Below are 25948 nucleotides of genomic sequence, written 5' to 3' on the forward strand. Positions count from 1 at the left end.
CAAAGTGGGTTTTAGAAATGGCCTGGGGCTGGACATGGTGGCTTGCACCTGTAATTTCAGTGCTTTGGGAGTCCAAGGTGGGAGATTGTTTGAGGCCAGGAGTTCGAGACCAGCCTGGGCAAAATAGCAAGACTATGTCTATATTTAAAAAAAAAAAAAAAAAGCTGGGCATGTGGCACACCTGTAGTCCCACCTACTTGGTAGTCTTAAGCAGGGGGATTACTTGAAGCTAGGAGTTTGAGGCTACTGTGAGCTATGATTGCACCACTGTACTCTAGCCTGGGCAACAGAGCAAGACCCTGTCTAAAAAAAAAAAAACAACAAAAAAAAACCAAACAAAAAAACTGGTCTGACTTTTGTTTCAGAATTGATCTGATGATCAGATCCTCAGGGTTATAGAAGAGAGTCTCCAGGAGCCCTAGGAAGTTAGCTAAAATTTCCCCGGCGCAGGCCAGACTTCAGACCCACTCACCAGGTTGCCCATGGTCCCGGCAACGCTGTGTGTTGATGGCAGCCAGGTCAAAGCCATGGATCCTGTGAGTTGGCTGGAAAAGCTTGTTGCGCAGCTCTCCAGTCATCATTTTATTCTGTTTCATCAGCTTGGATTTCTTGGCCAGCAGGCCCCGCACCAGAGGATCAATTCCACCTGTCAAGGGAGACCCAGAAGCCATGCTTAGGATGGGGGTAGGGTGGGAACATCATCCATGGCTTGCCTGTGCCTCCACCAGACATTTTCTCTTGGTTGAATGCAGGTCAGCTGGACATCCCAGGCTGGAAGGAGGGAGAGAAGAGCACAGTGCAGCCTGAAGGGTATGCTCAGGGAGACAGGGGCATCCAGATTTTCTACTCTGGGGGTGGGCAGAAAGGGGCATTCATGGGATGATGGCATGACTATAAACATTGAGATATTTTTTGGCCATGCATGGTGGCTCATGCCTGCAATCCCAACACTTTGGGAGGCCAAGGTGGGAAGATTGCTTGAGCCCAGGAGTTTGGGATCAGCCTGGACAACATGGCAAAACCCTGTCTCTAAAAAGAAGGCAAAAAAATTGGCCGGGTATGAGGGTGTGTGACTTGTAGTCCCAGCTACAAGGGAGGCTGAGGGAGGAGGATCACGTGAGCCCAGGAGTTCAAGGCTGCAGTGAACCGAGATTGTGCCATTGCACTCCAGCCTGGATGACAGAATGAGACCCTGTCTCAAAAAAAAAAAAAAAAAAAAAAAAGATATTTTTAAAGCTCTAGTTCATGGAGTCAGCTTTTTCTTCCATATGTTCTGCTGAGGAACATTGCATAATGGGAAAAGGCTGCATAAATCTCCAGGAAATGGCCTTGACTTGTTAGGCTTTAAGTAAAGTTAATTTCAACACAACATAGCCTAGGGATAAAGGAAAGTTGGGTCCAACCTCTGGCACCTTAATGAAGTAAAAAACTGTAGAGGAGATAAAAGAGCAATGTATTTACCAAATCCATGAACTCTTTCTGTAGGAGTCAGAGAAGCCTACGGCAGGGGAAGGAAGTAGGGAAATCCCAGTCACCTTGGAAGCCAAGAGGAAAGAAAGAATAACTAATACTTATTGATCACCTCCTGTGTGTCAGGAACCATTGTAGGGTGCTCCACATGTATATCTCATTTAATGTTTTGGATAGCCTCGTGAGATGGGTGCTATTATTGTCCCCATTTTATAAATGAGGAAACTGAGGCTCAGTGAGGTGAATTCACTCGCCCAAGGTCATGTAAAAGTGCTTGGAATCTGACTTCCAAGAGAAGTTTCCCTACAATAAACTGCATAGTGGGAGACAAAAGTGACAGTGCTTCCCTGAAAGGGCATACCATCTTTGACCATCCTCCAAGTGTTGAAGAAGAGGGTGTGGAGGGGGAGTTCTGGTTCTGGCCCCCATGGCTGATAATTCTCATCCAGGCGGAACACAGAAGAGGGGACCTCCAAGTGGCCAAAGCGGAAGGCGAAGGTGAAGACATTGGAAATTCTGGGATCCACAGATTCATTGTAGCCTTGATATGGGGCTATCCACTTCTGCATGTGGTCACCTAGCAAAATGGGTAGGTAGTCCCTAAAGGTGATAATCTGGAGGGAGAATAAAATCAAGAGGAAAGGGTGTAAGAAGGCTGAAACCTCTGCAGAAGGAGGCTGTGAAAGAGCTGCAGCCAAGAGTGATGAGCTGTTGAAAATCAAGGATGGCAAATGGATAGCATATGTGCCCAGTTCCCATTCTTATGACCATAGTAGACATTGCTAATCAATCATGACATTTTTTCTGTTGATCTCTTACGATTTGTCTCAACATAGGCTCTACTAATCAGTCATTCAAATTTGGCATATGAAACGTACTCTCTTTGTCATCTTTGCGCTAAGTTTATGACCTTGATGCTAAAGTGACAGTCTTTGTGTGTCACTTTAATGTAACAATGTCAGGGCAAAAGGAATGATAAACCACAGGAATGATTCAGGGGCAACTGAGGAAAGTTCATCCAGTCTCCAATTCTGAAAGAAATACAGCAGAATGGAAAGACTGGTTTCTGGTTTTCTTTTACATAAAAACACAATGAACTAACACAAACAAAAAATCTTCAGAAAAGAAAAATGCCTCCACATAACCTAATAATTATATTAATTTTTATTCTTGTAGTCTTTGCCTATATGTTACTCACTTTTACATAGTTACAATCCTACAGAATGCATACCTGTGCCTTCTGCTTTTTCACTTCACGTTTTCCACATTTCTGTCTAGCTTTCACAGTGAAGCCCTGTGTCTCTTTGCTCTTAACCCAGTGCCATAAGGAGCTCAGGTGCAGTGGTTCCTGTTCCCCTAGAAGGTTGCTCAGCAACAGCAGACAGTCAGGGAAGTACTTTCCTGCCTTGCAGACAGCACCAGCAGGGATTGAGTGGGAAGCCCCCAAACACCAAAAGAGTGAAGTAGACCAGAATAGCATTGCAAGGCTCAGGAAACTAAGGTTTGGTGGACCTAAAGCCCGCAAAAGCAGTCCAGAACCTACATGCTAAATCTAAACAGGGTAACTATGTGCTAAAATAGAAGTGCTTTTTTCTTTTCTTTTTTTTTTTTTTTTTTTGACAGGGTCTCACTTTGTCACCCAGGCTGGAATGCAGTGGTGCCATCTCGGCTTACTGTAGCCTTGACCTCCCAGGTTTAAGTGATCTTGCCTCAGCACCCCCAACTAGCTGAGACCACAGCTGCATGCCACCAAGCCCTGCTAATTTTTGTATTTTTAGTAGAGATGGGATTTCACCATGTTAGCCAAGCTGGTCTTGAACTCCCGACCTCAGGTGATCCACCCGCCTGGGCCTCCCAAAGTGCTGGAATGACAGGTGTGAGCCACTGTGCCTGGCCTAAAATAGAAAATTTAAATAGGATCAAGGGTCTCCTAATATAGTAACCAAAATATCTAAGATACAAATGAAAATCACCCATAATACCAAGAACCAGAAATGCCAGGTTTTGAGTAAAAAGGACAATCAACTGATGCCAAGGCTGACATGAATCACATGCTATAATTATCTAATAAAAAATTTAAAGGCAGCCATTATAAAAATGCTTCAATAATCAATTACAGATTCTCCTGAAACAAATACAATATCACAGCAAAGAAATAGAAATTATAAAAAAGAAACAAATCAAAATTACAGAACTGAAAATACACTAACTGAAATTTTTAAAAAGCTTGAATAGACTCAGTAACAGAGTGGGAATGACAGAGGATAGAATTGGAGACAGATCAACAGAATTTACTCAATCTGAACAACAGAAAGAAAATAGACTTTAAAAATTGCTCAAACAAACCAGAGCCTCCGGGTTCTGTGAGACTGTAACAAAAGATCTGGCAATGGAGTCAATGGAGTCTCAGAAATAGAGGAGAAAGGGGGTGAAACTGAAAAAGCATTTGAATAAATAATGCCTGAAAATTTCTCAAAATTGGTGAGAGGCACACATTTACAGATTCAAGAAGATGAATGAATCCCAAACAGGATAAACATAGTGAAATTCACTCCAAGGCATATAATTAAATTTCTGAAAACTAAACATAAAGTATTAGAATAGTCAAAGAGAAATGACACAGTACCTATAAAGAAACACCAATTCAAATAATGGTAAACGGCTGGGCACAGTGGCTTACACCTGCAATCCCAGCACTTTGGAAGGCTGAGTTGGGTGGATCACCTGAGGTCAGGAGTTTGAGACCAGCCTTGCCAACATGGCAAAATCCTGTCTCTACTAAAAATACAAAAAGAATTATCCAGGTGTGGTGGTGCGCATCTGTAATCCCAGCTACGCGGGAGGCTGAGGCAAGAGAATCGCTTGAGCCCAGGAGGCGGAGGTTGCAGTGAGCTGAGATGTCACCACTGCACTCCAGCCTGGGTGACAGACAAAGAAACAAAAACAAAACAAAACAAAACAAATTTTGTGAAGCTCTCATCTGAAACCATGGAAGCCAGAGGAAGTGGTGCCACATTTTTCATGTGCTGAAAGACAAAAACTGTCAACCCTGGATCCAATAGCTGGTGAAATGATTCTTCAGGAATAAAGAGGAAATAAAGACGTTCTCACACAAAGGAAGACTCAGAGAATTTGCTGCACACAGACCTATCCTTAAACAATGGCTAAAGAAAACTCTCTAAACACAAAGAATGGTAACAGAAGAAGGACAGGACCCTCAGAAAGGAAAGAAGAACAACGTAATGGGTAAAAATAGAAGTAAACATAAATTCTTTTCCACCTCATGATTTTTTTTCATTATATTTTATGGTTGACGCACCATCTGATGTGGTATAAAATGTACGTAGAAGAAATGCTTCAGACAATTATATTTCAAAAGTGGGGAAGGTGAAGGGACCAAATGGAAGTAAGTTTTCTACATGTCACTTGAAATGATAAGGCACTGACACCAATAGGTTGATACGTCGTAAATCCATATCTCTATCTCTATCTCTATCTTTATTTCTATATCTGTCTACGTATCTATCCTGCGAACAACCACTAAGAAAATTATACAAAGCAATATGTGATCAACTGGACCTTTAAAAAATGTTCAAATAACCCACAGGAAGGCAAGAAAAGCAATATTAGAGGAACAAGAAACAGAAGGAACAAACAGAAAACAAATAACAAAATGAGAGATATGGGAAATTTAATACCTAACATGTTAATAATTACTTTAAAGATAATTTAAAAGTAATGATTACTAAAGGTCAGAGATTGGCAGAGTATATTTCTTTTCCTTTATTTTAAGTGATCCAACCATATGCTGTCTAAAAGAAACTCACTTCAAACATAATGACATAGGTAGGTTGAAATTGACGGAATAAGAAAGATCATGGAGACATCAATTTTTAAAAGCAGGGGTGACTATATTAATATCAGATAAAATTGACTTCAGAGGACAAAAGTGGAAATTACATAATGAGAAAAGGATCTATCCATCAAGAAGATGAAGCAATCCTAAATGATACGGATCAAACAACAGAGCTTTAAAGCTTTAAAATACATGAAGCAAAACCTGACAGGACTGGAAGAAGAACTAGGCAAATTCTCATTTATAGCGAGGAATTTCAACACCTGACTCTTAGTAAATGGGAGAATTACTAGACAGAAAATTAGCTGGAGTACAGAACTGAATAGCACCATCAACCAACAGATCCAATTGACATTTACAGAACATTGCATTCAACAACAGCAAGATACACATTATTTTTAAGAACTCATAGAATAGTGAACAAGATAGTCCACAGCAGGGTCTTATAAAATAAATCTTAACAAATTTAAAATAATTGAAATCATACAGAGTATAGTTTCTGATCATGATGGAATCAAACTAGAAATCAATAACAGGAAGGCAACAGGAAAATCTACAAACACTTGGAAATTAAATAACACACTTCTAAATTATACATAGGTTAAAGATGAAGTCTGAAAGGAAATTTAAAAAATACATACGAATGAAAATGAAAACACAATATATCAAAATTTGTGGGAGGCAGTCAATTCAGTGCTAAGAGGGAACGTTATAGCACTAAATACATTAGAAAATAGAAAAGATTGCAAATCAGTCATCTAAACTTTTACTTCAAGAAACTCAAAAAAGAAGAGCAAAATAAATCCAAAGCAAGCAGAATAGTCTAAAGGATAAAAATCATACAATCCTATCAATTGATGCAGAAAAACCATTTGATAAAGTTCAACATCTATTCATGATAAAAACTCTCAGTACACTAGGAATGGAGCAGAACTTCCTCAATCTCATAAAGGGCAACTACAAAACATTTATAACTAATATTATACTTAATGGTGAAAGATTGAATACTTTCTCGATTGGGAAGACAAGGATGCCTGCTTTCTTACTATGTGCATTTAATATATTATTGGAAGTTTGAGCCACTAGGAAGTTCTAGGAATTGACACATAATAAGGCAAGAAAAAGGAAGAAAAATCATATAGATTAGAAAATAAGAAATACAACTGTCTTCATTGGCATATTACATGATTACCTGTGTAGAAAATGCAAGCAATCTCTAGCAGAATGCCTAGAACTAATTGAGTTTAGCAAGGTCACAGGATACAAAATCAACACATAAAAAAAATTATATTTTCATACGCTGATAAAATAAGTAGAAACTGCAATAAAGCTGTAATACCATTTATAATTCCTCCAAAGAAAATGAAATACTGGACCGGGTGCGGTGGCTCACGCCTGTAATCCCAGCACTTGGGGAGGCTGAGGTGGGCGGATCATGAGGTCGAGATTGAGACCATCCTGGCCTCAGAGATGGTGAAACCCCATCTCTACTAAAAATACAGAAATTAGCTGGGCTTGGTGACAGGCGCCTGTAATCCCAGCTACTCAGGAGACTGAAGCAGGAGAATCACTTGATCCTGGGAGGTTGCAGTGAGCCGAGATCGTGTCACTGCACTCCAGCCTGGTGACAGAGCGAGATTCCGTCTCAAAACAAAACAAAACGAAAATGAAATGCTGAGGTATAAATCTAACAAAACATGTACAGAATCTGTGTGATAAAACTACAAAATATTGATTAAAGAAATAAAAAAATCTAAAGATTGGGGAGACATACTGAGTTTATGGATTGGAAAACTCAACATTGTAAAGATGTCAACTCTCCCTAAATTTATATATAGTTTTAATGCAATTCCTATCAAAATTTCAGTAAGGTTTTTTGGTAGGCATACACAAACTTACTTAATAATATGTATGGAAAGGGAAAGATCCTAGAATATCCAAAACAATTTTGAAAAAGAAGAATAAAGTGTTTTAAGGCTTACTGTATAGCTACAGTAATTGAGCACTGTGGTATTGGAAGAGGAACAGACATACGTGCAAACCAGTGGAAGAGAATAGACAACCCAGAAATAGATCCATGTAAATATGCCCAAGTAATTTTTGCCAAAGAAACAAAAGCAATTCAATGGAGAAACAATAGCCTTTCAATAAGTGGTGCTGGAGCAATCTGACATCCATAGGCCAGAAAAAATAAAAAAAGCATCTTGACCTAAACCTCACACTTTATGCAAAAAATTTACCCAAAATGGATCATAGACTTAAATGTAAAACATAAAACTATAAAACTTCTAGAAGGAAAAAGCAGGAGAAAGTCTTTGGGACCTAGGACTAGGAGAAAAGTCCTGAGACTTGACACCACATGCACAATCCAGGAAAGGAAAATTTGGTTAAAAGGACTTCATTAAAATTAAAAGGTTTTGCTCTACAAAAGACCTTCTTAAGAGGATGAAACAAAAAGCCCACCAAATTATAGACTGGGAGAAAATCTCTGCAAATCACATATCTGACAAAGGACTTGTGTCTAGAATACATAAAGAACTCTCAAAACTCAACATTACAATTCAAATAGTCCAATTTGAAAATAGCCAAAATATATGAACAAGCATTTTATTGAAGAGGATACAGAAGTGGCAAATGAGCACAGGAAAAGATGTTCAACATTACTAGCCATTAGAGAAATGCGAATTAAAACAATGAGCTATTACTACACACCTATCAGAAAGGATAAAACAAAAAATGGTGATGACACCACCAGGATGCTAAGAAATTGGATCATGCATACATTGCTGATAGGAATGTAAAATGGTACAGCCACTCTAAAAAATGGTTTGGCAGTTCCTTTTAAAATTAAAAGTAGAAGACTCAGAGTAGCCAAAGCTATGCTAAGCAAAAAGAACAAAACTGGAGGAATCACATTACCTGACTTCAAGTTATACTACAGAGCTATAGTAACCAAAACAGCATGGTACTGGCATAGAAACAGACACAGAGACCAATGTAACAGAATAGAGAACCCAGAAACAAATCCACACACCTATGGTGAACTCACTTTCAACAAAGATGCCAAGAACATATACTGGGGAAAAGACAGCCTTTTCAATAAATGGTCCTGGGAAAACTGGATATTCACATGTGGGAGAATAAAACTAGATCCCTATCTTTTACCCATATATAAAAATCAAATAAAAATGGATTAAAGACAAATCTAAGACCTCAAACTGTGAAACTACTACAAGAAAACATTGGGGAAAGTCTCTAGGACATTGGTCTAGGCAAAAATTTCTTGAGCACTATTCCACAAGCATAGGCCACCAAAGCAAAAATGGACAAATGGGATCACACCAAGTTAAAAAGCTGCTGCACAACAAAGGATACAATCAACAAAGTGAAGAGACAACCGACGGAATGGGAGAAAATACTGATATTTGCAAACTACCCTTCTGACAAGGGATTAATAACCAGAATATGTAAGAAGCTCAAACAACTCTATAGGAAAAAAAATCTAATAATCCAATCAAAAGATAGGCAAAAGATTTGAATAGACATTTCTCAAAAGAAGACATACAAATGGCAAACAGGCATATGAAAAGGTGCTCAACATCACTGATCATCAGAGAAATGCAAATCAAAACTACAATGAGATATTATGTCACCCCAGTTAAAATAACTTATATAAAGAAGACAGGCAATAACAAATGCTGGCAAGAATGTGGAGAACAGGGAATCCTTGTACACTGTTGGCAGGAATGTAAATTAGTACAACCACTATGGAGAACAGTTTGGAGATTCCTCAGAAAACTAAAAATTGAGCTGCCATATGATCCAGCAATCTCACTACTGGGTGTATACCCAAAAGAAATAAAATCAGCATATCAAAGCGATATCCGCACTCTTATGTTTGTTACAGCACTATTTACAATAGCTAAGATTTGAAAGCAACTCGTGTCCATCAACAGATGAATGGATAAAGAAAATATGATACATATACACAATAGTGTACTATTCAGCCATAAAAAAGAATGACATCTAGTCAATTGCAACAACATGGATGGAAGTGGAAATCATTATGTTACGTGAAATATGCCAGGCACAGAAAGACAAATATGGCATGTTCTCACTTATTTGTGGGATTTAAATATCAAAACAATTAAACTCATGGACATAGAAAGTAGAAAGATGGTTACCAGAGGCCGGCAAGGGTAGTGGGGGGCTGTGGGGGGCGGAGGTGGAGATGATTAGTGGGTACTAAAAAATAGAATGATGGCTGGGCGCTGTGGCTCATGCCTGTAATCCCAGCACTTTGGGAGGCCGAGGTGCGTGGATCACTTGAGGTCAGGAGTTCGAGACCAGCCTGGCCAACATGGAGAAACCCCATCTCTACTAAAAATACAAAAATCAGCAGGACTTTGTGGCAATCGCCTGTAACCCCAGCTACTCAGGAGGCTAAGGAAGCCTGGGCGACAGAGCAAGACTGTCTCAAAAAAAAAAAAAAATTAAAAATAAATAAATAAACAAATAAAAGAGTAAGACCTACTAGTTGATAGCACAACAGTGTGACTATAGTTAAGAATAACTTAATTGTACCTTTTAAAATAAGAGTGTAACTGGATTGTTTGCAACTCAATGTATAAATGCCTGGAAGGATGGATAACTCTTTTTTTTTTTTTGGAAATGGAGTCTCACTCTGTTGCCCAGGCTGGAGTGCAGTGGTGCGATCCTGGCTCACTGCAACCTCCACCTCCTGGGTTCAAGCGATTCTTCTGCCTCAGCTTCCTGAGTAGCTGGGACTATAGGCACGTGCCACCACGCCCAGCTAATTTTTGTATTTTAGTAGAGATGAGGGTTCACCATGTTGGCCAGGATGGTCTCGATCTCTTGACCTCATGATCTGCCCACCTCGGCCTCCCAAAGTGCTGGGATTACAGGCATGAGCCACCGCACCCGGCGGGATACCCCATTCTTCATGAAGTGCTTATTTCACATTGTATGCCCTTATCAAACCATCCAATGTACCCCATCCATATAGACGCTTACTATGTACCCACAAAATTAAAAACATTAAAAAATTTTTTAAAAACCCTAAAAATGGACTTAGCATGTGACCTAACAATTGCACTCTTAGGCATGTATTTCAAAGAAATAAACATTTATTTTCATGTAGAAACTTATGTTTGAATGTTTATAGTAGCTTTATTCATAACAATCTCAAACTGGAAACTATCCAAATGCCCTTCAAAAGTTGAACGGTTAAACAAACTGTAGTTCATTCATACCATGGAATACTACTCAGCAACAAAAAGGAATGAACTACTGATATACACAACAGCATGGATGAACCTCAAAGATACTATGCTTAATGAAAAAAGCCCATCTCAGATGGACACATGTCACATAATTCCATATATACAACATCTGTGAAATAACATAATTATAGAGATGAAGAACAGATCAGTGGTTGCCAGGGGTTACGGATATAGGGGTGAGGGTGGAGGTGGCTATGAAGAGATAGCATGAGGGAGTTTTGGGGGGACAGTACAGTTAAGAGTCTTTATTGTGGTGGTTACTTGAAGCTACATATGTGATAAAACTGCATAGAGCTATGCAGACACACACACACAGAGATGATTACATTTATAACTGGTGAGATCTGAGTAAGCTCTATGGTTTATATGAATGTTAACTTCCTGGTTTTGCCACTGTATCTTGGTTATGTAAGACATTAGCACTGGAGGAGACCGGGTGAGGGGTGCATGGGACCTCCTTGTACATTTTTTTAAGATTCCTGTATAACTCTTAGAATCTAATAATCTGCAGGGAGGGAGGCCCAAAAGCCCTGCCACCGGGACCCACCTGGCTCCCACTCCTGGCTCTGCCCTCTGCTCGCTGCTGCGCCTCCAGCTACCTTTTCTCTTCCCAAACCTCTGTTTCCCCCGGCCTCTCTGCTGCTTCTCTCCTATTGTCTCATCCTTTGAAACCCCCCTCCTATTGCAATATATTAGAATCTATAATTATTTCAAAATAAAATGTTCAAAAAATATATGCATGGTTAATATCAACACATCAACTTTGTCTCTTCTAGTTAGTTGATCAGCCAATCAACAATATCTGTTGAGTATGCCCATGAGACGGGCTTAGATGTAGACAATTAAAAAGGAAGACAGGCCGGGCGCGGTGGCTCAAGCCTGTAATCCCAGCACTTTGGGAGGCCGAGACGGGCGGATCACGAGGTCAGGAGATCAAGACCATCCTGGCTAACACAGTGAAACCCCGTCTCTACTAAAAATACAAAAACCTAACCGGGCGAGGTGGCAGGCGCCTGTAGTCCCAGCTACTAGGGAGGCTGAGGCAGGAGAATGGCGTGAACCCGGGAGGCGGAGCTTGCAGTGAGCTGAGATCCGGCCACTGCACTCCAGCCTGGGTGACAGAGCAAGACTCCGTCTCAAAAAAAAAAAAAAGGAAGACAATCAAATCAAAATAACCCATATCACTGCGGTGTAGCAGTCCCGGGAGTGAAGGCGCCTATAGTCCAGTGATGGCACCGGGCAGGCACACTGAAGGGACCAACGCACAAGTGACTTTCCAACACTCCCAATCCAGAGATTCATTTTGAGACAGAGAAGCTGAAGAAATGAAAGGAGGGGGATTTCAAAGAACGAGACAACAGGAGAGAAACAGCAGAGAGGCCGGGGAAACGGTGTGGGAACAGAAGAGGGAGCCGGAGGCGCAGCAGTGAGCAGAGGGCAGAGTCAGGAGTGGGAGCCAGGTGGGTCCGGATGACAGTGCTCCTGGGCCTCCCTACCTGCACGAAGGCTCCCAGGATTTTCCGGGCTTCCTGGTAGAGCTTCTCTCCATCCCACTGAGGGTTGAGTCTCTTTAGTTCTCTGGCCAGCCGGTTATGCTCGCGGAGAAAGAGGGTGTGGGACGTGGCCAGCAGAATATGCTCTGAAGCTCGAGAATCTCCTGAAAGCCCAGAAGACAGGAAGGTAGATTCTCCCTAACAGCCCCAGGACCCAGTAACCTGCACAAAGAAATGATGGTGCCCCACAGGAGCCCCCCATCAACAAGCTCTCCTTCCTGTCAGGTGGAGGGGCATGGGGAGGGGGTGCTGAATCATAGGTTTGACTCTCAGTTCTATATACACACTTTTTAGCTGTGTGACCTTGGACAAGTTACTTAACACTTCTGAGCCTCAGTCTTCTTACCTATGAACATGAGAATAAAGCCTATCACAGGACTGTGACAAAGGCTAGTGGTGACACACTACACAGTAACATTTTGCTAATTATAACCCAATCGCCTTCTAGGAAGGGGGGCTTCGAATGAATGAGGAGCTTTTTACTTCACAGAGCAACTTTGAAGGTTTTAGGAATGCAGGTTTGAGGTGAGGAGCGTGGGTAGGGCTGAGTTCCTCTGGGTAATAAAGGGAGAATAATCTGGAGATGGGGGTCTATAGTGGGAGGGAGAGAGGAGTAAGGATGGAGAAGCAGTTAAATGGCCAAAGACCAGGTGTCTCATAAGGGAATAAGGAGCTTCTCCCTGTGCCCTCTAATCTTTAGGGGAGTCTATCTATTATCTATCTATCTATCTATCTATCTATCTATCTATCTATCTATCTATCTATCATTATCTATCTATCTATCTATCTATCTATCTATCTATCTATCTATCTGGACAGTCTTGCTCTGTTGTCCAGGCTGGAGTGCAATGGCATCATCTTGGCTAACTGCAGCCTCAACCTCCTGGGCTCAAGTGATCCTCCTGCTTCAGCCTCCAGAATAGCTGGGACTACAGGCATGTGCCACGATGTGTTGCTAGTTTTTAAATTTATTGTAGAGACAGGGGTCTTGCCATATTGCCCAGGCTGGTCTTGAACTTACAGTCTCAAGGAATCCTCCCACCTAAGCCTCCCAAAGTGTTGGGATTACAGGCGTGAGCCACTGCACCAGGCCAGGAAAGTCTATTTAAAATTACAAATTCTTGGTGTGAGTGCATATTTTTATGAAGAACAAAAAAGAACTCAGTTTTGTGTCTGGATTGATGTGGGGTATATGTGAACGCAAAATCCAAAACATCTATAAAGGTATCTTGGCCTATGAGCTGGCCTTCTGCAATGTCAGGGTGGCCAGGGGGTTTGTCCTAAGAGAGAGGATGTTTGAGGGTGAGATGGCCCCTAGAAGCCGGAAACAGAGAGGACCAGGAGGGCACCTGGAATGAACAGAATTGGCAGGGCTTTGGTCGTGCACAGGCTGTATGAGTGGGGGTTTTGTGCCCAGGTTATAAAAAGCTTTAAAAATATACATTCCTCTTCATCTAGAACTTCCTCTTCTGGGAAATTATCTTAATAAATGTATCAAAAATGAGAACAAAGATTTATCAGTGAAGATATTCCTTACCTAAACAACAGCAACAAAACACAGAAAAACTGGAAATAACCCCCCAGTAGGGTTGAGAAAATGAATGATGGTAATATGTGTCATGCAATGCTAGGCAGCCATTAAAAATCATGTCATAGAAGAACAGTTAATGGCATGAAGTAGATTAAGTGAAGATGTCAGGTTTTGGAGCATTATTTATAGTAGGACCCGATTATGTAAAACAACGTAGAACTGTATCTGTGATAGGAAAAACACTGGAAAATAAGCATTAAAATGTTAATGATGATTATTGGTGGGTAGTGGGATTGTGTAAATTTTTTTGTTTTCTTTTTTTTTTTTTTTTTTTTGAGACGGAGTCTCGCTCTGTCGCCCAGGCTGGAGTGCAGTGGAGCGATCTCGGTTCACTGCAAGCTCCGCCTCCTGGGCTCAAGTGATTCTTCTACCTCAGCCTTCCAAGTAGCTGGGACTACAGGCGCCCGCCACCACGCTCGGCTAATTTTTTGTATTTTTAGAAGAGACGGGGTTTCACCATGTTAACCAGCATGGTCTCGATCTCCTGACCTCATGATCTGCCCACCTCGGCCTCCCAAAGTGCTGGAATTACAGGCGTGAGCCACCAGGCCTGGTACTTTCTATTTATTTTCTTTGTTACTTTTCTGGACTTCCTGATGTTGTTTTACAGTGAATACATGTTCTTGAATTCTTTATTCATCTGGGCCTTTCTGCTAGTCCTGGACCAGGACCTGGCTAGGGACAGCGATGACTCAGTGTGCATTTTTCCAGAAAGATGACAAGAAGGGGGCAGTGGTAAAGCTTCCCTGGATAATCCCCTTGTCCTTGGGCCCTTCTGTTCCCAGGCTAGAGACTCACCTGCCAGGAAGCAGGGCACACGGGCTGTGGTGTTGATGAACTCACAGGGGCTTGGCTTCTTGCTGTCATAGGGCAGGTAGGGTAGCCCATGGTCTGAGACCTCCTGGTTGACAGCCATGAGGCCCAGGGGGCTGCTGAGGTTGCGGAGGCGGCTGGCCAGGCTTGGCTCGGAGCTGTACACAAAGCTGGCATCCAGGAAGGAAGTCAGAGCATTGATCTGCTCTCGGGCCAGGGACTTGTAGGGTGGAGTGGGGCAGACAAATCCAGCTCGGAAGAAAGGCATGCATTTCCCTTGAGTCCTCGCCTTGGGGTCATTGGGTGGGAACTGCAGAGAGATTGGGCAGAAGTGACTGGGCAGGGGTGGAACAGCTGGGCCCTGGCAACCTCTCCCCAGGGCAAGTCTGGATGCAAAGATGCTGATGGTGCCTTCCTGGGACCCTGGTACCGGACACTGACCCCAGACACTTCTTGCTGACATTACACACCCTGGGCTCATAATATCCTGAAGTTCATTACATCCTGTTGTGTGAAAGAGCTGAGGGTAATCATTCAGTCCTCACAGTGAGGACTCCAAATTTTTGGTGGGGAGGGAGTCCTGAGCTACCTGGACAGGAAAGCAGGACATGAGGTGGGAACAGATTTGTTAATAATTACTACTAACAACAGCTGCCATGTATTTATTTTGGGCTTACTGTGTGCCAGAAATTATGCATACTTTAACTCACCTCAGTCCTCGAAAAAACCCTGTAAGGTGGACAATTCAGTTCCATTTTATAGATGAGAAAACTGGGGCTCAGAAAAGTTAAGTAAGTTACCTAAGAACTTACACACTGGAAGGGAAAGATGTAGGATTCAGATCATTGGCTTCATTCCACAGTTTATGCTCTTTATACCACAGCACATAGCCTCGATTTATTCTGTGAGTGAATAAATGACTCTCCAACTGTAACACCCACGAATAATAGGAAAAGATGCATTGCTGCAAGCTCCTCTCCCTTCCAGATGGAAATTCCTACAAATCCCTGCTGCTCACTCGGATTCATCCAGGTTTCAGGTCCTTCTGAGTGGAGTTGAAGTCATCCTCTACAATGATGTACGGCAGCATAAACTTTAACATGCATAAAATGAATCTCTGGGGATCTTGGTAAAAATGTAGAATCTATTTCCTAACATCTTGGGTGAGACTTGAGATTTTGCATCTCTTTTTTTTTTTTCTTTTTCTTTTTTATTTTTTGATATGGAGTCTCTGTCATGCAGGCTGGAGTGCAGTGGCGGGATCTCAGCTCACTGCAACCTCTGCCTCCCAGTTTCAAGCAGTTCTCCTGCCTCAACCTCATGAGTAGCTGGGATTACAGGCATGTACCACCACGCCAGGCTAATTTTTGTATTTTTAGTAGAGACGGGGTTTCACCATGTTGGCCAGGCTGGTCTCAAACTCTTGACCTCAGGTGATCTGTCCACCTCAGCCTCCCAAAGTGCTGGGATTACAGGCGTGGGCCACCTCTCCCAACTGAGATTTTACATTTCTGATAAGCTCCCAGGTGTTACCAATGCTGCTAGGTCGGGGATGTAAACAACCTTCGCCAGTGTTCCCATTCTGCTATCAGTAGTTTACTTGTCCAATTCCCACGCTGGCCCTTTGTTCTTGAGAGCCGGAGCAGTGTCCTGTTCCCTTTGGAATCCTCAGCATTCAGTGCATTGCCTGGTATGGGGTGGTCAATGTCTGTTTACTGAATAAATGAATGAGTGAGGCATGGAAAACTACCAAATCAGTATCCATGATCTATCCAGAGATCCTAGCTGATGAGCTGGGAATGTCTGCTACATCAGGGTGGGCAAGGGGCTAGCTAGTCAGAGATGCCCAGCTGCAGGGCCTTACCATGATGGGGAAGCAGTTGTCTCCCTGGATACAGTACTCATCACACTGGGCTTTGGAGTACTCACTACTCCCCAGCTCGGTGTCAGGGGCAAAATCCAGGTCGTGATCTACAATCTGACCCCACTGCATGAAGAACAGGGACCTGTTTTGGTCCAGAACACCCTCCTCATTCAGATAGCCAACAATCTTGTTAGATACCTCCCGGGCCTACAGATGGAGACAGAAGGGGAGGGCAGATTAGAGGAAAAAGTGCTTTGAGGATTCAGATGCAACTACACCTCATTAACTACCTACCATGTTACAAGTACACTTAATCCCTACAAGGAGTTTGTGAGGTGAGTAGCATTAGCCTCTTCTGTAGAGGGGGAGATTGAATCCTGGACAGGTAAAGTCAGTTCTCCAAGGTCCTGCTGCTACAAACGGACAGGGATGGGATTGAACCCAGATCCGTATGACTTGATGACTTGCCAGGCCAGTGCCCTTTCCACTAAGAGAGGGAAAACAAAGACAGGCTGCCTCTGAAATACGAGCTATGGAGGTGCCGGGTGTCCGGGAATAGAGAGGGGCTCTGGGTAGGGGCTGCCAGCTCCCATAAGGCCAACAAATAGGACCTCCAGGCAAACAACAGCTGATGCACTCCAGGAGCGAGGGTTGGGGTAAGCGCGAGCGGGATGGGGCAGGGAGGCCATCTGCCCGGGAGACTCCAGGGTATCTGGCCTGCGGCGACCGGGACGTGATCACCACGTGGCTGAGCTCCGGGCTCCGAGCTCTGCTGCCCTCTAGCGGCAGATGGGGGTCTGTGCAGATCTCCGTCGCGCACCCCTGCTGCCCGCACCGATTTCTCCTCCTCCTTTCCCTGCGAGCATCCCGTTCCCTCTGACTCCCATCCTTCACCCCCGCCCGGCCTGCCCTCACCAGCGGGAGAGGGAAGCCGTTGCGCGTCTTCCCCGGCGTCCAGCCGAAGGGCAGGGAGAGCCCGTCCTCGTACTCCGCGGGCAGCCAGCGCGCCAGAGCCCTGTTGGCGGCGCCCAGCGCAGGCTTCCTCCTGAAACCAGCACAATCCTCGCTGAGCTTCTGCAGGCCGGCTCCGGGGCTTCAAAGCCCAGGACTTCATGGGGGAAGGAGCCTCTGCTCGAGGCGGAGGGGACGCAGAGAAGGGAGCCTCTCAAACGTGCGGTCTCTGAACTGCGCCCACCCCCTGAAGGCGCGGGGCTCCCCCCGCCCCCGGGAAAGGTGCCGCTTCCAGAGACACACAGTGGGCTAGCGAGAGAAGGCTGGAGATGGCGCGATCTTGAGAAGGTGGGGAAGGTGGGAACGCCAGCCGAGGTGGGCAAGGCAGTGGTAGATCTGCCTGGAGTGCCCAAGGAGCAAAAGTCTTGGAGGGGCGGGGCGGGGTGGCTGGAACGGTCGGTCCCCACACCCCAAGCCCTGCCACCTGTTGTTGCAGTCTCCGGTAATGGTGCGGTAAGGGCTGCACGGGTCGCATCTCACCACGGGAGCAGGAGCACCACAGCCCACCTCCAGAGACAGCGAAGTCAAGTCCAGGCTGGGGTCTGAAACAGAAGGGACTCCAAAGGGACTGAGTTCTTTTTCCATTCACAGGCACCCGTGGGAGGCAGAAAATGGAGACCAGAGGTGAACCTGCATGTTTTGGAATGCATTCCATTGTAAGTAAGCGTTTCTCAAGTGGTTTCTCAATTAATCTGACAGCACATTAAGGTAATAAATTTTATTCCCATTTTACAGGGAAGAAAATGAGACTACAGTGTTCAAGAGACTTGCCCAAGGCCACACAGAGTAACTGGTAATGTTCCCAGAATTGCTAGTAATTCCTGATATACCAGGTCCAGATTCATTTGAATTGACAGATCTTTCTTTTAGAATGGAAATACCCCTGGGAGGTTAAGCATATGTTAGCATGAGTTAGTGTGATAAGACCACTTTCTTCTAAAGCTTCATTTACATCTAGAGTACCAAGCAAGCAGGGACATAGCGAGGACAGATGTTGGGAAGGGATAGGTAATTTTTCAGTGAGGGGCAGGGGTTGTGGGAGGAGTGACAGAGTAGAGGGGCTTTAGGCATCAGAGGGTTCAGTGGGGGCACAGAGTGGAGAGAGATGCCCACTTCTGAACACATACCCTCATGTGCATACCTCATCCACCCTGGCGTCTGCAAGAACAGGGAGGTGAGGGAATCTGGCTCATGGGGGCTTCTTTGGGGGCCATCTCTGAAAGGTGGCAGGATTTCAACTCTCAGAACCTTTTGGATTTCAGAGGTCAAAGTGCTTCCTACTTCTTACCCTGTCCCAGTTTCCTTTTTTTGGAGCTTTGGAATTTGCCCAACTCCTAGGCTAGCTTTCCCCCCTCACTTGATGTTTTCCCAGGGAGAACCTGCAGCCTCTTCCTCATGTCAGGACCAAACCCCTTCCTCATGACCCTCTGTGGGCTGTGGCATTTGGTTGGGGGTGAGAATGGAGGGGATGGAGGAGGCCATGACCAAGCCATCAGTTAAGTTCATTTACTGATAGCTCCATCTTACCCAGAACAAGATGGAAATCTTAGCTCCTGTGACATTATCCCAGTAAATTCCCCTGACACAAGTGGCTTAAATATCCTTTCTACTAGAGGAAGTGGTGACACTGTGGTTTAGGACAAGGAACCCATGTTTATTGACTTTAGCACTTCCTTTGGGCAGAGGCCTTACAGATAGTGTTATACAAAGAGCACCAATGTCCCCTCACTTGGAGTTGGCAATGTGAGCTTGCTAGGTCTCAGTTCCTTCCTCTGCAAAAAGGGCATTGCCCTGGCTGTCCTCTAAGCCCCTCCTTGCTCTGCCAGTCTCGTCTACTGGTCTAAGAAGGTAGAGACGGGAGTGTTTCTCTGAGTAGATAGTTCTCAACAGGAAGTGCAGCTTTGGGTGGCCTCTGCTCTCTCCTGTGGGGAGATGACGCCTTCCTGCCACAGAGGGCTGGTGAGTTTTCTGTACCTGTGACATTGGTCAAGGACGCCTTCTGCCCCAGTCTCTTTAAAGACTCCTCCCACACCTGTCCGTTGCGGATGGCTGTACGCGTCCGGCCTTTGGCATGCTTGAGGTATTCTGAGAGCTGTCGGCTGGTGGGAGTCTCAGAGCTCATGGCGGTCTTCAGCCTACAGTAGAGGGAAATGGGGATCATGGCCTGGACCCTGTAGGAAGGGGGCTGGGGGCCGCTGGAGGGGTGGGAGGGGATGTGTGTACAACATGGCCTCATAACCCAGGCTGCTGCACTGTCCAATACAGTAGCCACTAACCACATGTGGCTATTTAAATTGAAACTTATTAAAATGAAAATTAAAAATTCAGTTCCTCAGCAGCACTAGACACACCTCAAGTGCTCAATAGCCAGGTGTGGTTAGTGATGACTCTGTTGGACAGTGCAGATAGAGGACATTTCATCATCTTAGAAAGTTATCTTGGACCCTGCTAGCCTAAAGTGGGCTTAGAGCTGGACGGACACAGGGGTGGATCTGGGTTCCACCAGGATTGGTTTAATTATATGACCTCTGAGTGACTTCCCCTCATTTATGAACTGGGAATCACAGTTTTCTCCCATCAGAGACTTATGTATGGACTTTGGGATAGACTGACTGGGATTGGCTCCTGACTGCCACTTTCCAGTTGTGTGCCTTTGAGGCAAATTACTTATGCTCTTTGTACTCAGTTTCCTTATTGGTATAATGAAAATAATGATAGTAACCTTAGGTTGAACCATGCTGTTTCATCATTTTTGACCTTGAAAATAGCTGTTTTCTACAGTTCGATTCAGTACTTCCTAGGATTTTGGGGAGGAATGAATGTAGAGCCCCCAGAGCTGTATCTGCACAGAGCACACACTCGCATGTGCGAGCATCACTGTTACCATCAGCCGGGTCCCACAGGGGCTCCTGCAAGGTATTAGAGTCCCTGCCTCACACCATGAACAAAGGCAGGCAGGCCGCTGGGTCCCCGTGGGCTTAGCCTGTAAGATCCCATCCAAGGTTCCAGATGTTCCTTCCTTTCCCGCCCCGCCCCGGGCTCTGCATGCTTCCCCTGCCTGGACACAGATTCACCAGGGACTCACCTCCTGCTCTGCCCTGGGGTTGGGCTCTGTTGGGGGCAGGCAGGTCTTGGAAGGACCTCTTTGCCATCTCCACAGTCTCTACCCTGGTCCTAGCCGTCATCCTCTCCTATCTAGACAGCTCTTACTTCCACTCTTGTCCTCTTCCCATTCGTTCTCCACAGGGCTGCTGGAGTGATGTTTTTAGCATAAAAATCAGACTGTGTCACTGCTGATTCAAGTGTTCTAATGGCTTACCCTGGGACAACACACATCTGCTCTCACCTTATGCGTGATCTTCCTTGCCTCCTGCTTGCACTGGCCTTCCTTTTCCTGAGCACCCCACGGGCTTTCCTGCCTCAGACCCTATGCTGTTGCAGTGCCTGGAATGCCACCCCCATGCCCTCTGCCTGGGTGGCTCCTTACCATTCTCCAACAGGCTTCCCTGATCCCTGTGCCTAGAGTGGCATCCCTTGCCCTGTTTATTTCCTTCATTTTCCTTATAAATTGTAAGTCACTGCACTGTGTGTGTACTTGGGTAACAGAATGTTTAAATGTGACTCGTTCTGTCTCTGTGAGGCCCCTGAGTCCAAGGACTAACAAGCGGGGAAGGGCTCCTCCACATTTCAAAGCAGAGCACTGGTTTGCCTGTGCAGGACTTGCAAAGGAGGTGTATGAACTCCGGTTTTGTGGCTTTTATGCTGTCCCCCATCATGCGGCTATAAAGGGAATGAATTTGAGGAGGGAGAGAGAATTTTCCTTTGGAGACATTTGCAGAAATACTGGTCACTTCCCTCCCACCACCATGAGGCTCCTCCTTTGCCAGTTTAATTCTAGAGAGAAAGGTCTTAGGAGGAGGGCTTGACTGTGTGTCCTGGAGTACTGGCTGGGGTTTGACACCTGCCTGAAGAGCAGTGTCCTGACAGCACAGAGAGAGGGGCAGGGCAGCCCCATGCAGAATCCGGAATCTGCATGGCCCCAACAGCAGGGCGAAGCTGCTAGTATTCTGGAGGCTGCTTAAAAGGGACCTGCCCCAAGACAGGGTGGGGAGGGGTAAAGGAGTGGGCCCAGTTCTCCCAGGCAGAGAGGGTTAGAGCTGGGAGTCACTGGCCAGAGAATTTTCCAGATCACAGAGTTGGCAGCAGAATCTCTCTCTGAAACCAGGAAAGTACCCAAGGGGAGACAGAGAGAGAGCTTCCAGCCCCTTGAGGACTGAGCTGTTCAGGGGATGTAGACTCACCACCCCTTTTTCCTCCCTCCCTCAGCTTAACCAAGGAGCAGAAACCCAGGCTGGGAAGGAGGAACCCCAGAAAGAGGGAGAAGGAGACTGCACTCTTTTCTCCCGCCAGAGGCCTCAAGCAGTTCTGAGCTGAAGGAAGAGAACAGGTCTGGGCTTTATCTTCTTATGCTGACATTTTAATTCCTGAGATAATCCTGGTCTGGGGACTAGAAGCCTTTATCATCTAAGTCACCAAAAAAGTTATCTGAAGGCTTGAGAGTTCATTCAAGGGCCAAGGAGGAGTGAGTGGTGGCCCAGGTCCAGTGCAAAGGGACAGCGAGAGGAAATAATAAGGTTACTTTTTTTTTCTCAATGTCTGCCTTTTCCCTGGAGTGTGCGTTTCCTGAGGGAAGGCGCCCACGTTGCCCCTGCACAGGATTGGAGGGTGGTTGACTCTATGGGTGCTCTGTGGGCCCTGGGCTCTTCCCCTTGCTGCCACGGGTGCATCTGCTGCAAGCTCACTCCAGTAACCTTGTTGGGCGCCTGCTTCTGAGCCACTGGAGTGGCCTGGTTGGGGGTGCCAGGGAATTCCACAGGTGTGCCGCAACACCTCTCAGCCACCTGCAAGCCTGCAGCCATGTCTGACTGACGTGGGCAGATGAGGGCTCTGCTCCCTTGCTCCAAGATGGGACAGGCTCTGAGGAGCAACTTCTGCTCCAGGTTTCCCTGTAGGGTCAGGATGAGGCTAGACCTGAAGTCACTTTATTTGTCCAACCTCCCCCTTTGCTTCTCCTGCTTCTTCACCCCGTCACAGCTTCCCTGTGAGCACTTGTGTAATATGTCACCTGCATCTGAATGCAGGGCTCGGATTTGGCTTCTGGTGGACCTGGCTTCAATTAGTCAATATCAGTTGGATCAATGAAGAACTTTTACTGAGAGGCTTTCTGGGACTCTGGAATGCATGACCCAAGGAAACATTGGGCCACGTGGAAGAAAGTCCTTCTAGGCCAGGTGCGGTGGTTCACACCTGTAATGCCAGCACTTTGGGAAGTCGAGGCGGGCAGATCATGAGGTCAGGAGATCGAGACCATCCTGGCTAACACAGTGAAACCCCATCTCTACTAAAAATACAAAAAAATTAGCCGGGCGAGGTGGCGGGCACCTGTAGTCCCAGCTACTCGGTGGAGCTTGTAGTGAGCCGAGATCTCACCACTGCACTCCAGCCTGGGCGACAGAGCAAGACTCTGTCTCAAAAAAAAAAAAAAGGTCCTTCTAGGGTTAGATTAGATGTCCTCTTCCAGGTGATGCACAGGCTGGGGACTTTAGGAATGTGGGCTATTGCTCCTACTTGTCATGTACTTGGAAGGCTGGGAGGATGGAAAGGCAAGTTTTATCATTGTTCGCCTCACTGGCTCATCGGGGCTGGCCTAGATGTGCTTGTCATGAACAGGAAGCCTGTGAAGGGAAGTGTGTGTGTGTGTGTGTGTGTGTGTGTGTGTGTGTGTGTGTCTCACGTACCTGGTTCGGGAGTCCAGAAAGGCCTTGTTGACTTGGACCTTGGCCTGACTCACAGCATCAGAGATGGCAGAGGTTCTGGTGGTCTGTGCTTGGGGTTGGAGTGGGGAGCAGGAAGTAGGTTGTCAGACACCACTCCTTTGCAATGTCTTCTACTTTTGTCTCCCTCTTAGCCATCACCCCCACCCCGCAAATCTGGGCAGGCAGGAGATCAAGATTAGGAAAGTTTCATAAGAGTCCTTAAGGGGAAAAAGCACAGAATGGGAAGAATACTCTTGGATCTTCAATAAGATGTCAAAATTGCTCTTCGGGATCTCACTAGAATGCCCAGAGATGGGATGAAGAGGGAGTGTGGCCACTCAGGGTGGCTTGGGTTACTGGGCTGTAGGGATTTTTCTGGTTCCTGGTGAGATGGTCTCGTGGACTATCACAAGTTCATTAAGGAGGACCCACTGATCACCAGGACCCTGACGTAGAGAAGGGGATGGCATGATAGCAATGGGATTCCCTGTTCGCTCTTGTATTGGTGTCTGGAGCATGGAGGACAGGATCTGTTTTCTCAACAAGGAGAGCATAGTGGGTTAAATAATGGCCCTCCCAAAATTCACATATGAATGGAACTTCAGAATGTGACCTTATTTGGAAGTAGGGTCTTTGTAGATGTTATGAATTAAAATGAGGTCATACTGCCTTAGCATGGGCCCTAAATCCAATGAATGATGGTTTTTTGAGAAGAGGAGAGGACACACAAAGAAAAAGGCCATGCAAAGACTGAGGTGGAGATTGGAGTGTTGCAGCTACAAGCCAGGGAACACCAAGGATACCAGGACCACCAGAAACTAGAAGAAGAAAGGAAGCATTCTTCCCTAGAGTTTTCAGAGGGAGCACAGGCCTGCCAAGACCTTGATTTTGGACTTCTATCTCCTGGACTGTGAAAGAATACATTTCCGTTGTTTTAGGCCACCCAGTTGGTGTGCTTTGTGACAGTAGCCCCAGAAAACCCATAAAGGGAGACACTCACCTCTTGTGGCAGATGCTGCAGCCTGAAGCAAGATGAAAGAAGCCAGGAGGGCTGGGAGATGGAGAAGGATCCTCATCGCTGAAAGGAGATGCAGGATCACTCTGTAAGCCTCTCTAGAGCCCAAGTGGGAGGGTTTGAATCACAGAAAGCAGAGAAAGCCCAAGGAACGCCAGACACCCTAACACTGGAACAGAGAAGGAGAAGCCACATTAACGAATGAAACATCTACTTTATGCACAGGCCTGTACTAGGTGCTGGGAGTGATGGAAAGAGGAGAAGCCGTGGTAGAAGGGAAAGAACTCAGGCTTCAGGATCGAAGGCCCTGATTTATCATTCTGCATTTGTTCCAAATAGCTCTGTGACCTTAGGCAGGTTACTTAACATCTCTGGGGTCCTGGCTTGCTAAGGGAGGAGGTGAGACCAAGTGATCCAGAATGTCCAATTCTGTCCTGACAGCCTGTGGTCCTGAGACGCTGTGCCTGTCTTGTCACAGGTGTGAGAAATGCTGTTACCAAGCCTGGAGCCTGCCTTTGAGTTCTCCTCCCTCCTTCCCTCCAGGAAATGGCTCCCTGCAAGCCAGTTTCCTCTGGCCCAGCCCCAGGGGAGAGTGCCTGAGAGGTAGACACTCAGCACCTCCCTTCGGAAACCTGGCAGGGGCTTCCCCATCCCTCAAAGTGCCAACTTGATGGCAATACTGAAAGAAAGTTATGACAAAGCTCAGAGCTCCCCTGAGCCCACAGCTGTGCCCCAGCCTGCCTGGGAAGATTCCAGCTCATGGATTAACCCCTTCGCCATGAGCTTTAACTCTGAATGAAAGTCTTTAGACTAAATTTTGTGCGGCTTTGTTTTCTGATGAGGGTCTTCATTGGGCTTAGTGAAGCAGACCCCATATGTCTTCTGAGGAGATTCTGGCTCCAGCCCGGGGAGGCAGCCACAGCGTGCAGATGGAATGATTGTGTGTTTAGAGCATGGTCCTGAGAGGCTCCTCAGTTTTCACAAGAGCGCACGGGCTGTCCCTGCAGCACGGCATTCACTGGTGGAATCCAGAAGCACACTAGGGAGAGCTGCCTCAGGTTGCCCCCCAGCCACGTCTCCCCGAGGCTCAGCTCCCAGAGAGAAATTCTGGAGCTCTGCCTGACAGATTTCCTCACCTGTCTTGCAGACCCTCTCCAAATCATCTCCCCTTGGAATAGGCCGGACCAGGAGAACTCTGTATCTGGATCAGGTCATTTCAGCCTCTTTCACCCCTGTCAACCTCCAATTTTTTCCCTCTAATAATTTGTATCTTGTTGGATGTACTTTTTGTAAGCTAACTCTAGAGAAAAGGCAGGGCATGAATAAATACCTCTCGGGCCAAGATTCTCTCTGTTACTTCCCCCTTCCCCAAGATGAGTTCTCAAACAGCTTGACCTCTCAGTGGGCTCTTGTCCTTAGAGTCGCATGGCCCCAAGGAGGAAGAGAGTCTGTGACCTCCTATCCCTCTGTCACCATATTTTGCAACTTCAGGGGACCCATTGCAGGGTTCATTGAGTTAGCAGAAATCTGCCCTTCAGACAAACAGAGATGATGGTTTTGGAGGAAAAGGTATCATTGACTTTAAAAAACAATTGTGGTAAAAAAAAAAAAACCATGGTCAAGTGTGGTGGTTCATGCCTGTAATCCCAGCACTTT

At 45.6% G+C, this 25948-nt stretch overlaps 3 protein-coding genes across 9 annotated transcripts in view; 2 read left to right on the forward strand and 1 right to left on the reverse strand.

The window, feature by feature from the left end:
* The window catches only part of MPO (myeloperoxidase), a 17312-nt gene extending 14239 nt beyond the window's left edge, over positions 1-3073 (forward strand). The window contains exons 13-14 of one of the 2 annotated variants that reach the window (XR_639128.4): positions 753-810; positions 1920-3073. The gene's annotated coding sequence lies outside the window, so the exon portion shown is untranslated. Of the gene's footprint in view, positions 1-752; positions 983-1919 lie in introns of those variants that run through there. The other variant, XM_009190338.4, reaches the window with a different exon arrangement.
* Positions 1-24410, reverse strand: part of LPO (lactoperoxidase) — a 26065-nt gene extending 1655 nt beyond the window's left edge. Inside the window, exons 1-10 of the mRNA XM_017950647.3 lie at positions 24278-24410; positions 23260-23347; positions 19436-19596; positions 17886-18003; positions 17366-17495; positions 16451-16657; positions 14572-14896; positions 12126-12286; positions 1832-2084; positions 473-646 (exon numbers count right to left, since the gene is read on the reverse strand). Coding sequence (XP_017806136.1) covers positions 473-646; positions 1832-2084; positions 12126-12286; positions 14572-14896; positions 16451-16657; positions 17366-17495; positions 17886-18003; positions 19436-19596; positions 23260-23347; positions 24278-24353 — 1693 coding nt within the window. The 5' untranslated portion in view covers positions 24354-24410. The remainder of the gene's footprint in view (positions 1-472; positions 647-1831; positions 2085-12125; positions 12287-14571; positions 14897-16450; positions 16658-17365; positions 17496-17885; positions 18004-19435; positions 19597-23259; positions 23348-24277) is intronic.
* MKS1 (MKS transition zone complex subunit 1) overlaps positions 17321-25948 on the forward strand; it is a 44557-nt gene continuing 35929 nt past the window's right edge. For 2 of the 6 annotated variants that reach the window (XM_021929091.2, XM_021929090.2), the window contains exons 1-4: positions 17322-17749; positions 18053-18117; positions 18197-18254; positions 21788-21908. The gene's annotated coding sequence lies outside the window, so the exon portion shown is untranslated. Of the gene's footprint in view, positions 17750-18052; positions 18118-18196; positions 18255-21787; positions 21909-25948 lie in introns of all 6 variants that reach the window. The other 4 variants (XM_021929088.2, XM_003912805.5, XM_021929092.2 and 1 more) reach the window with 3 other exon arrangements.

The sequence above is a fragment of the Papio anubis genome, chromosome 17, assembly GCF_008728515.1.
Source record: "Papio anubis isolate 15944 chromosome 17, Panubis1.0, whole genome shotgun sequence".
In the NCBI taxonomy this organism is placed as follows: domain Eukaryota; kingdom Metazoa; phylum Chordata; class Mammalia; order Primates; family Cercopithecidae; genus Papio; species Papio anubis.